General features: G+C 43.2%; 1 protein-coding gene across 2 annotated transcripts; it reads left to right on the top strand.

Annotated features, from left to right (window-relative positions):
• The first annotated feature begins 1189 nt into the window (after positions 1-1189).
• Positions 1190-12416, top strand: SLC46A1 (solute carrier family 46 member 1). 2 transcript variants are annotated; one of them, XM_074263691.1, is made up of 5 exons: positions 1190-1576; positions 4417-5269; positions 5802-5885; positions 9789-9945; positions 11409-12416. In XM_074263691.1, exons 1-5 carry the CDS (start codon positions 1313-1315, stop codon positions 11458-11460), a joined length of 1410 nt encoding a protein of 469 aa, XP_074119792.1. In that variant the 5' UTR covers positions 1190-1312; the 3' UTR covers positions 11461-12416. The 2 variants fall into 2 exon arrangements, with proteins under 2 accessions (XP_074119792.1, XP_074119793.1); XM_074263692.1 differs by having other exon boundaries at positions 1441-1576; positions 2821-5269.
• The last annotated feature ends 485 nt before the right edge of the window (positions 12417-12901 follow it).

Genomic DNA, 12901 nt, shown 5'->3' with positions numbered 1-12901 from the left:
TGAGGGAAATTTGAACTTAGGGTAGTTAGGTGACACAGAGGAAAAAGCACAGGCCTGAAATCGGGAATTCTTGTTTTCCAGAAAGAATTGGAAAGGAAGTTGCCAAGAAAACTTCAGTATCTTTGCCAAGAAAACTTCAAACTGGGCATGACTGAACAACAATAACTTTCTGACGGAGGGTCCCCTCGCGAGCTGATGGACTTTACCCAGAATTCCCCTCGTTCCTGTAGTTTGGCCTTTTCTGTGCATAGTTCTAGAGCGGGAAGGGACTCCGGAAGAGGTTTTATTACAGATGAGGAAACTGAGGTAGAGGGAGATTGAGGGACCTGCTCCAGATCACAAAAGTCATAAGTCCATGTATACATATATTGTATTTAATTTATACTTTAACATATTTAACATGTTTGGTCAACCCCCACATCAAGGGGAGGGGTGGGGGAGATGGGAAAAATTAGAACAAAAGGTTTGGCAATTGTCAATGCTGTAAAATTACCCATGCAGATATCTGGTAAATAAAAAGCTATAAAAAAACAAGACAAACAACCCCCCCAAAAAACCCCAAAAGTCATAAGCATTAAGGGCAATATTTGCACCCAAGGCCTTAGAGTCCAGCCGGTTTTTTTTCACTGTAGAATCCTTCTTTCCCCATCTCCAATGTGTTTTTAAACTCAGGGGGGAAGTCGGAAGTGGTGGGGTTAGGGAACGCCCCTCCAAAATAAAAATAATGAGAATGTGACAGACTAGAAGTAATCGCTGAGTTTGATATTCTTTTAAAAAGCAACCTGCCGTTTCATGTCTCAGTCACCTTCTGGTGTACAGATGCTAACTTTATTTGGGGTTTAAAAGTTCAGAAAATGAAAAAATGAAAAAAAAAAATATCCCGGGGAATCCAGGGCGTCCCTTCCACGTTCAGATGAAGGACACTGAGGCCGGAGACAAGCACGGGTCACGAGGTCACACAAGGTACCAGGGCAGTATCAGAATTCGCACCCGGGGCCCGGGCCTAGTAAGGCGCTCTCCATTACTCTGCACCGTGGGCGTGCGAACCGCTCAGCTTCTCCGGATCTTCTGCTCAGGGAAAGGTAACGGTTTTCCGTCGCCTTCCCGAAAAGCCCGAGGCGCGATGCGGTCAGGGGTCTGGGAGGCCCCGCCCCCTGACACATGCGCGCAGCCGCGCTGGGCCTGGGGCTTTAAGGCTCGGGACCGGACACGGAGCCGCCGGACGCGCGGCTCACAGTGGTGCGGCCCGCCGAGCGCGCGCCGAGCTGTCCGCGGTCCGGGAGCGGGACGCGGTGGCGAGCGCGCGAGCACCATGGACGCGCCGAGTGCCGGGGAGCCCGGGGCGCGCGCCGCTGAGGCCCGGGCAGAGCCGGCGGAGAGCGGGAGCGCGAGCCGGGCCCGAGTCTGGCGGGGCTGGGGCCCCGTGGAGCTGGTCGTCTTCTTGGCCAACTTCTCGCTGGCGCTGCAGCGGCCGCTCACCACCCAGTACCTGTGGCACCGGCTGGGCGCGGAGGTGGGCTACAACGGCACCAGCCGCGGGGGCGGCTGCAACCACACGGAGGACCCCAAGCAGCAGGTACGCGCCGGGACCCCGCTCGGAAGCCGGAGCTGAGAAGTGGGGGCGGGCCCGGGCAGGGGCGGGGCTCGGAGGGGAACTTTCCAGAGGGGGCGGGGCCTGAGCTGTCCCGGAGGTGGATCGGTCTGGGAGCCAGTCGGTTAATTAATAAACATTTATCGGAGGTCTGCCGCGTGCCGGGCGCTATGCTCGGATAGAAATAAGGCAAAAGACCTGAGGGAGCGCGTAGTTTTCTGGGGCAGCAACATAGGAATTAGGATGGACGCTTAAAGGAGATAACGGAGGAAAGGCGGGCGTTAGAATGAGGAGGGCTTGGGAAAGCTGAGTGCGGGAGGCGGGAGGGAGGCCGGGGTGAGGAGCGAGAGCCGCCGGCAGCGGAGACAGCCGAGAAAATGCCCAGAGACGGAGGCTGGTGCGTGGAGCCGGACAGCGGCGGGAAGAGTGCGGGTGCGCTGTGAGAAAAACTAGCCCCCGCCCGATTAACTGGGGAAGGGGCCTAGGGGGGGAACTGAGGAAAGTGGTGCAAAGGGAGGGGCCTGGAGAGAAGCCAGCGAGGGGCGGAGCTCAAGAGAACGATGGGAGGGTCTGAGGAGGGGGAGGCTTGGTCTAGGAGACAGTTTGAGTTTCATTAATAAAAACAATTTAATTTTTCTCAATTACATGTAAAGAGTTTTCAACATTCATTTTTGTAAGGTTTTGGATATCCAAAGGGTGAGGAATCCCGAACTGAGTTTGCAGGGTGGGATTAGGCACTGAATCTGAAGGGAGAGGACTTAGTGGGTCACTTAAGGCGAACTGTAAAGGGTCCTGGAAAAGGAAAGACTCCTAGCATCAGATCTAGAACTGAAAGATTCCTTAAGGTCATCTAGTCTGTCTCATTTGTATCATTAAACATTTATGTATATTTATATTTAAAGACCCAGAGAGGGAGAGAGAGAGAGAGAGAGAGGTAAGGAGACTTCTAGTAAGTAAATGGCTCAGCCAACCTTTGACACCAAACTCAAGGTGATTTTATAATAAGTGGCAGTATTTGGGGTCAGGATCACTCTAATCCTGCCTCTGACACTCATTGGTTATTTGGCCATGGACAAGTAACTTTATCTCTCTGAACCCATTCTTCTTTATTTGCCCAATGAGGTTGATAATCCCAAAGGGCATCACTGCTTTAGTAGAACGTAAACCAAACAGGAAATGTTTCCTGCTCTGAATTCCTGCTTGTGTGACTGAGCACATTTCTTTCCCAGATTGCAGTTTTAGAGTCATGGAATCTGAAAGTTGGAAGGGACTCACCTCAGCAGCCATCTAGTCCTGCCCCTATGAAGAAAGGAATCTTCTTTATGATTGTAACCCCCCAGGATATGCCCAACAAATGGGGCTCTGACCTCTAATTATAATTAGTAATATTAATAATAATTAGCACGTATATAGCACTTTGATCCTCCAAGAACCATGGAAGGTAAGGACTGCTATCATCCACATTTTACAGTTGAAGAAATTGAAGCAAACAGAGATTAAGTAGCTTGTCCAATGTTAAACATCTATTAAGTATCTGAGGCTGAATTTGAATTCAAGTCTTCTTAACTTCAGGCACGTTGCTCTACTCATTGAGCCATCTAGTTGTCCTTCTGTGTACCTTCTTTTCATCAAGACCCGGTTCTGCCCTCTGAGGCTGAGAGAGCAAGCCCACACCTTCTTTCGCAGAATGGTCCTTTGAGCACTTGAAGACATCTCTCCTCTCCCCTGAGTTTTCTCTTCAGAAGAAATATTCCTTCTTTTTTTAACCATTATTCTCACTACGTGGACTTAAGACCCTTCCCCTTGCTGGTTGCTTTTCCCAGGCTTGTTCGGATCATTTTTAAGCAGTGGCCCACAGAACTGAGTACTTTACTCCACATCTGGTCTCATTGGAGCACGGTTCAGAGGGACCATCATTTCCAGTGAAACATGGCAGAGTGGAGCAGTCTCGGGGATTATGGAGTCAGGGGACCTAGGTTTGAATCCCCTCTTGCAGTTCCTACCTAGGTGATCTAGACCATGTGACTTTACCTCTGGTCTTTGTTTAATGACCAAGGTGGACTTAATGATCTTGAGGGTGCTCTTCAATTCTTAGGTGAGGGAACTTAGCATCTTAATATAACAAAATCGAATTCCTTTCTTAGCTGCTACATCACACTGTACACTCATATTTAGATTGTGGTCCACTATAACCCCCAGATTTTTTTCCTGATAAACTCCTGTTTATCTGCACAGGATCAGGAGTGGAGCCTGGGCTGAGCCAACTGATACAGACAAATGGCTATTAGAGAAATTCCTGAGGATCCTAGCCTTGGGGGATGTCTACAGAGGGTCAGGGTTGGGACTTGTGGTAATAGAGAATGATTGAGGCATAAGGCCAGGGAGGAGTGAAATCTAAGAAGAAAGAGGGCTAAGAGGCAGCATCATGGTGGGAAAAAGCTTGGAGTTGAGGTTTAAAGGGAGATTGTCATATAAATCAGGGAGATGGCAAACAACTAAAAGGAATGTAGAGGAAAGATTTGGAAGGAACACTTCCTTGTCCATCCCGCCCTCCTCCTCTTGAGATCTCCTTACGTCTCTTTTCTACTTCAGATCTCAGGTAAGCCATTTTTCTTAATTGGTTCTCATTTTCTTTTTCTATAAAACATAGAGAGTGGGCTAGGTGATATAAGATGTCCTTTACCCTTTTCTAGCTGATAATTTTCTCCCTACCTGTGCCCTGGAGAGAAATTCCTTCTTGTTTGGAAGCTTGGAACTCCTGTGTATGAGTGTTTGGAGGTGGGAGGGATATGGTTACTGGACTGAGGGGGCCTGTGTCTGTGCAGGAAGTGGAAACCCTGACCTCCCACTGGAGTCTCTACATTGATCTCAGTGGCTTCTTCGTGGGGCTTTTCTCAGCCACCCTCCTGGGCCCATGGAGTGATCGTGTTGGGCGGCGTCCACTGCTGGTGCTGGCCTCCTCTGGTCTCTTGCTTCAGGTCATCATGTCCATCCTTGTTGTGAACCTGGAGCTCCATGTCGGCTACCTCGCTCTGGGACGCCTACTTTCTGCTCTCCTAGGAGACTATAATGCCCTTCTGGGCACCAGCTTTGCCTCTGTGGCTGATGTCAGCACCGCCAGCTCACGCACCTTGCGCATGGCGATGTTGGAGGCCTGCCTGGGGATATCTGGCATGTTGGCCAGCATTGCAGGGGGTCACTGGATCAAGGCCCAGGGCTATATCAATCCTTTCTGGCTGGCACTGGCCATCCTCATCACCACCACACTCTATGCAGCATTTGTGTTCCGAGAGTCAGTGCCTGAGCCGCAGAAAGCTTCTCTCTTTACACTCCAGCATTACCGGTTAGTGTATCGGCTCTTTGCAGCCCCTGCCCCAGGGAAATCCAGAAAGAATCTGGCCCTCTACTTGCTGGCCCTTTTCCTGGTGCTCACCATTCATTTTGGAACCTGGGACATCGCTGTTGTGTACGAGCTAAGCTGGCCCCTTTGCTGGGGCTCTGATCTGATTGGCTATGGCTCAGCGGCCCAGCATCTTTCCTACCTGGTAGGCCTCGTGCAGCTGTGGGCCTTCCAGTTGTGCCTGAAGGACAGCTGGGTGGCGGAAATCAGCCTCGCCTTCAATATTGTGGGAATGGTGGTGTTTTCTATGGCCAAAACCACAGCACTGATGTTTACAGGTGAGCCTGTTTAGATACTCAGGGCTACAGGGGTGTGGGAAAGCTGGGAGGTCACCACCAAGTCCCTGAATAAGCCCAGTAAAGTCTAGTGCATCCTTTCAGAATCCTGCCCTCTACCAAGAGAATTCATGCAGTTTTATTGGACAGCATATGAATCCTGTAGCAGAGACCCTTGGCTGAGAAGCCCTAGGCAATGAGGAGGAGGAGGATATTTAGAATGGGGATTAAACATGCTTTAGGGAACTTGTGAGTGAGGAAACTTCTACAATACAGGTAGAAAGATCTTATTGGCAACTTCTGGTCTTTAGGAATTGCCTAGAAAACAGAGAGGTGCCCAGAGTGAGTGATCAAGGTCACAGCCGGATCCAGTCAGAAGCAGGACCTGAACCCGGGTCTCCTGGCTTCCAGGCTGGTTCACCTCCCTCCAGTCTGCCTTGTCTCTCACCTCAGTCCTTGTGTTGAGTGTCTGGAAGCCAGGCTACCATTCTCTAATGCCCTGTGACTGACATGTTTGATGTTGATCTTCCTCCAGGGTATGGGATCCTCTCTTTCTCTTTGGTAGTGACACCGGTGATCCGAGCCAAGCTCTCTAAGCTGGTGCACAAAACAGAACAGGGTGAGTTATAGCCAGGGTGGAACTGGCTCTTCTATGCTGTATATTCCTCTGTGAACTGGACTGGGGACTGCTTGTCTCCTCTCATGACAATGGAAAATAATAACCTAGTCTTGTTATTATGTAGTCATTCTGATTGACCCTTAGGGTTTTAATGGCAAAGATACTGAGTGGTTTGCCATTTCCTTCTCCAGTTTATTTTATAGATGAGGAAACTGAGGCAAACAAGATTAAGGGACGTGCCAGGGCCATATAGCAAGTAGGTCTGAAGCCAGACTTTGGGGGTGCTTTGGTAAATTTTTTATTTTACACAAGTGCAAAATGAGACAAAAATTGTCAAAACAATAATAAATTCAATTTCAAGAAAACCTATATAATAAATACTACACATTGTTTTCAAATCTATTCAGCTTTTCCTTGTTTCCCTATTTTTCTTTTGTTTTCTCCTGTGTACTTTTCACCTTATTTTTCCTTTCCTCTCCCTATTTCCACCTTAAAGAAGGCTACCATTAGATATGGAGATAGGCAAACACACATATACATACATCTATAAACAGACATATATATACATATATATTGATACACATTTATGTAAGATTGTACTATGTGTATTTTCTCCTGTCATCTTTTTTTTCAGAAAGTGGATAGCATCTTTCTTCATATGTCCAAGTCTTTCCATGTTTTTTCTAAATCAACCAGCTCATCATTTCCTATATCACAGAAATTTCCTTTCTGAATTCAAACAGCATCTTCCTTTATAGCAGCAGTCCTCAAACTTTTTAAATAGGGGCCAGTTCACTGTCCCTCAGACTGTGGGAGGGCCGGACTATAGTAAAAACAAAAACTCACACTCTGTCTCTGCTCCTCAGCCCATTTGCCATAACCCTTCGGGCACATAAACATCGTCAGTGGGCCACATCTGCCCCGCAGGCCGTAATTTGAGAACCCCTGCTTTATAGGATCATATTTATAACAGCCAGTATGACTTGGTTGCTCAAAGTTGTTCTCAAAACAGTACTGTTGTTACAATGTATGCAGTGTTCCTACAATGTTACAATATTGTATTCCATGTTCTTTTGGTTCTCTTCATTTCACTCTTAGTTATTTTGTGAGGTCTCTCCAGCTTTTCTAAAATCGAGATCATCATTTCTTATAACAGAGTAATATTCCATCATAAACATGTTTCGCAGTTTGTTTAGCCATCCTCCCCCAGTTGATAGGTATCCCCACAATTTCCAATTCTTTGCCACCACAAAGAGAGCTGCTATAAATATTTTAGAATATGTCAGTTCTTTTCCATTTTCCCTAATCCTCTTGGGAAAAAGACCTGGGCTAAATCATTGTATGGTCAATTTAATAACTCTTTGGGCATATTTCCAAATCTTTCTCCAAAATGGTTGGATCAGCTCACAGAGACACCAACAGTGAATTAAACTTCCAATTTTTCCACATCCCCTCCAACATTTGTGGCTTTCTCCTTCTATCACTTTAGCCAATCTGAGAGGTATAAGATGATATCTCAAGGTTGCTTTAATTTGCATTTCTCTAATCAATAATGATTTAGAGTGTTTCTTCATATGACCATAAATTATTTCAATTTCTTCACTGGAAAATTGTCCATTCATATCCTTTGGACTTGTATTCTTATAGATTTGACAAAATTCTTTATATATTTAAGATATGAGACTTTTATCTGAGGAACTATCTATAAATCTTTTTCTTCAGTCTCCTGCTTTCCTTCTGACCTTGACTGCTTTTGTTTCATTTGTACAAAACATTTTAAGTTTAATGTAATCAAAATTATTTATTTTTCATCTCACTGTACTCTATGTTTTGTTGGTTCATAAATTGTTCATCTATCCATAAGTCTGATAGATAATATGTTCTAATTTTCTTGTAATATCTCCCTTTATATGTAGGTTATGTATCCATTTTGACCTTCTCTTGCTAAATGGTACAAGATATTGGTCTTTGTCCAATTTCTGCCATATTGTGTTCCAGCTTTTCCCAACAATTTTTAGCAAATAATGAATTCATATTTTCAAAACTTAAGTCTTTACGCTTGTGAAACACTGAGTACCTATATTCTTTTGCTGTTATGGATTATATATCTGCTCTGTTCCACTGATCTTCCTTTCTGTTTCTTAGCCAGTACCAGATACCTTATAATATAGTTTAAGATCTGGTACTGCTAAACTTCCTTTCTTTACATTTCTACCTCCCTTTCCCCACTCCTCTTCCCCCCCTTCCCCTGGGCATTACTTTCTTTGATATTCTTGACCTTTTGTTCTTCCAAATGAATTGTGTATTATTTTTTCCTAGCTCTGTAAAAATTTTTTTTGGTAACTTAATTAGAATGACATTGAATATATAGATTAATTAATTTGATAATTTGATTAACTTGATTAATTTGATAACTGTCACTTTTAACAATGTTTCTCCGTTTATTTAAATCTGATTTTATTTGTGTACAAAAGTTTGTTTGTTTGTTTTTTATTATTATTAATGGTTTTGTTCAGAAAGATCCTGGATTTGTTTTGGTAGATGTATTCAAAAGTGTTTTATGCTGTCTGGAGTTATTTTATATGGAGTATTTCTAGATGCTTTTTCCTACAAGATCTTGTTGATAATGTATAAGAATGATGATGATTTATGTGGGTTTACTTTATATCCTTTTACTTTGCTGAAATTATTAATTATTTCAATTAACTTTTCAGTTGAGTTTTTAGGATTTTCCAAGTATATCATCATATCATCTGCAAAAAAAGATAGTTTTATTACCTCATTTGCTTTTCTGATTTCTTCTATTTCTTCTTCTTCTCTTATTGTTATTGCTAGGATTTCCAATACAATATGGAATAGTTATTGGTGACAGTGGGCATCTTTGTTTCACACCTGATCTTACTGGGAAGACTTCTAGTTTATCTCCATTACAGATAATACTTGATAATAGTTAGAAAATGCTTATCAATTTACAGAAAAGTCTATTTATGCCTATACAGAGAAAGAGAAGGGGGGGAATATGTGTGATTAAAGTTTCGTTCACCTCTCTTTTTATCACTTAGTCCTGGGTAACCTTAAACTTTAACAGTCTTAAACTGAACTAAGACTTTTGGGATACCCTGGATAGAACTTACTATATTTCTTTGCCTTCATATTTATCATTTGTACACATACATATTTAACATATCTCCAAATTGTTTATTGTCTTGGAGAGGAAAATAATTTGGAAATCAACATTTTTAAAAACAAATGTTAAAAACCGTTTTTACATGTAATTGGGAAAAATATTTAAAAAAAACTATCTAATTTCATGGCTGTATCAGGAATGATAATTATCCACTCCCTTGTCATTGGATAGAAAGGTTCTTCCTAGTTTATTGTTGTTAGAATTCAATTGAGCTGCTATTGTCTGTTTTCTCCTGAGAAGGTAGAGACCCAAAGCCATCTCCAGGTCCTGATCTGAAGAAATGGCTTGGAGCGACACTTCTCAGGCTTCCCATTCAATAATGCAGAGCCAATCAGTCTTCCAGGCCTTTCTGTTGGTTCTTATGAATAGTGGTGGGGAGTGACACTGATCATTGATAGTTATTGCCCTCAAATCTTGGAAGGGCTGTTGTATAAAGAGAGAGAGTATATTTATTTGGGGTTGCTTTAAGACAGGTGGATAGGCATTAGAAAGGGCAAATTTTAACTCAACTAAGAAAGTACTCAGTATCCCAGTTGACCAGTAATAGAAGGGGCTGCCCCAATGAGAATGATCTTCCCTTTGCTGGAAGTGTTCAGATAAAAGCCAGAGGACTGGCTGTCAGGAATGCCATAGAAGCAATTCCTGCTTTAAGCATCCATCTCCGATATTCTATGATGACCTCTTTCTCTAATTCTTTTACTTCTTCCTCACCCCAGGTGCTCTCTTCTCGTGCATTGCCTGTGTGAGTGGAATCGCCATGCTATCTGCCACAGGAATCTTCAACTCCCTCTATCCAGCCACCCTGAACTTTATGAAGGGCTTTCCCTTTCTCCTGGGAGCCTTTGTTCTTCTCATCCCAGCCATTCTGATTGGGTAAAGCAGTTTTCCCTTTCTTTGAATTTGACTGGTGTGAGGAGAGGTTTCCTTTGGGTCTTTTCTTACAGTCCTGATTCCATCACCCTTGGCTGAAACAGGAAGTCTGCTTGGCACTGACTCACCAAACCATTCTCTCTCTGACCTATCCAAGGCCTGAGAGCATGGGCTTTGAGTCAGGAAGTCCTGAATTCAAATCCCCATCTCATGTACTTATTAAATGTGTGAACTCAGGCAAGTCACTTTCCTTTGGGTCTCAACTTTCTTATGTATAAAAATTGCCCCTGAGACCCTTCTCACTCTGAATGTTCGATCCTGTGATCTAGGATTCCCTACCGTTTTGGGCACCTTTGTTCTCTAGAGAAGGTGCCTCTTCTAAGGTTGGGCACAGCTGGTGGCCTCCTGTTTACTCTGGGGGCCAACGTCCACTAACAATCCATAGTGGAGACTGATGATTCCCTCCTTGTACAAGTTTCTAAACCTGTTTCACCCCGTATAAGGCTTAGGGTTAAGTGACTTGCCTAAGATGACACAGTTAGTAAAAGCATCTGAGGTCACATTTGAACTCAAGATTTCCTGATTCCATGCCCAGTACTCTGTCCATTGTATATCCCCTGTGAACAAAGGGGAACCATCTGATGGTGGTCAGAGATGGCCCAGGGTTTTTGAAGGCCTTGTGGGGAGAACCCAAGGTCTTAAATATCTTCCTGAGATGGAAAGACTTTGCAGTGCAGATTCAACCATAAACTATGGGCCTGTTATTTGGGTTGCCAGAATAACTAAGCTTGTCCCTCTCATGAGTCTTTTTTTTTTTTTTTAATAAAGTTTTTTATATTTATGCTGCACAAGAAAAATCAGATCAAAAAGGAAAAAGGAAACAAAATGCAAGCATAGAACAACAACAAAAAAGTTATTGTTCTATGTTGCAATCCACACTTAATCCCCACAACAATCCTCCTCTGAATGCAGATGGCTCTCTCCCATCACAAGGCCATTGGAACCCTCTCACAAGTTATTAAAGGGGTTGTGATCAGCTTCAGTGAAGGGACTGCCCACACCAAGGAATGATGTCCTTGAAGTAGGGAAGAAATGAACTTTTCTTTTTCTTTTTTTCTTTTTTATTTATTTATTTATTTTTTTGAAACGAACTTTTCTTATTTGAGTTTTCATGTTTTGGTTACTTCCCCTCTTTTCTTCCTCTTTCTGCTTCATTAGCTATTCCCCTTTGCCAATTAAAGAGATTGTGATAACAAGCATTCTGGCAGAAGCTGGAAGCGCTTTATTTTTGCTAACCTTGATTTTAAGCAGACTGGCTTCATTAACTCCCTTTGCTGCCTGGACACTATTCCCCTTTGTCCCCAAGGGGTGGGCCTTACGACAGACCCAGGGTTGTGTTAAGTTCTTCCAGAGGGTGGTTTAGGTTGCCCGGATCAGGCCTGAACCACTTCCTTCTGTTCTCACAGAGTGCTGGAAATCTCTGACCCTCGACCTGAATACCAGGAAACACTCTACTGAAGCCCCCTAGCCCACTCTGAGACCTACCAGAAGAAGAGGTGGAGCTTCTGATTGCTGCTTCAGCAAATGAGAGCAGAGGGCAGGACTGCTTGACGGCTGGAGAAGTGTGGACTTCTACCCCACAGGCTTTACCCTCAATCTTTCTGTCCTCAGAAGAAAGGTGGTCAGACCAGTTGGTTAGCTATAGCCAAATTAGTCTAGGACAAAATTGTGGAGGGAAATCCCCTCCTTTTTAACAAAATTAGAAACATTGAAAAATAGCATTTCTCTAACCAAAAAAATCCTCTGTAAACTTGTCTCTTTAGGAAAGTGGGTAGAACAAAAGCCTTTCTGAGGGAAATGGATCAAGATTCAGTTATTGCATCTGACCCTCCAGGACCCCATTTGGGGATTTCTTGGGGCTATTCAAAGATAGTGGAGTTTTCCACTATCTTTTCCATTTCTTCCACTCATTTTACAAGGGAGGAAACTGAGGCACATACAGCTAGTAAGTGCCTGAGGGTAGATTTGATTCCAAGCCCAGTGCCATGTCCACTACTGATGCCCCAAAATCATAACTAAACTTATTGTGATCAATGATCATTGCCTTATCTGTCCTTGAAGGGAAATACAGGGAACAATTCCTCTGAAAGAATAGCAACTTCTCTTTTCTCATTCTGATAAGATTCTTCCTGTGGATCTCTGAGAGGAGACCTATGAATTCCATGAAGGGAGTAGACCAAGGAGGCAATAAGACTAGCATCTTGACTCACTAATTCAACTATTCTAGAATTTTTACCTAAACCACACTTTTTCATATTGTGATTTTCTATTTCAACATTCCTTTAAATATAATCTGAAATTATTCTGGGATAGAGTGATGTCAGAGTGCTTGGGATCCTATGCCAGTTTGGTAGAAATGCTTGGATGTGAGGTTCATGTAAGATTAAATAAAATTTAAGATTTCAAATAGAAAATGTAAGATTAAATAAAATTTTTCTAAGAGAATTGATTCTGAAACACAAGAGTATAATCATAATATTAATAATTTCTTTCTTCAACAACAATCATTTCTTTCTTCTCCCCAACCTCTCCTATCGAACAATCAGATATTAAGAGTTGGAATGTCCATTAGAAGCTAACTAGTCTGGCCCCTTCCATTTTATAGTGTTCTCTTCCTCCCACTTGAGGATCCCTTTGAATAATAAATAATAGCTAACATAGATATAACACTTTTAAAGTTTGAAAAGCACTCTACACATCTCCTTTGTTACTTCTGTGTTGTCCCTCTTCTTCCCCAGGTGCCCAATGCCTTTGTGCTACCATATGTCTCCATTTGTGGTTCATTTTTCAGTTACGTCCAACTTTGTGATTGCATTTGAGATTTTCTTGGCAAAGATATTGCCATGTCCTTATCCAGTTCATTTTCCAGCTGAGGAAACTGAGGCAAACAGAATTAAAT

This window comes from Sminthopsis crassicaudata, chromosome 4 (assembly GCF_048593235.1).
Source record: "Sminthopsis crassicaudata isolate SCR6 chromosome 4, ASM4859323v1, whole genome shotgun sequence".
Taxonomy (NCBI): Eukaryota; Metazoa; Chordata; class Mammalia; order Dasyuromorphia; family Dasyuridae; genus Sminthopsis; species Sminthopsis crassicaudata.
Note: the sequence above shows the minus strand (reverse complement) of the source record. Positions and strands in the feature narration are given on the sequence as shown.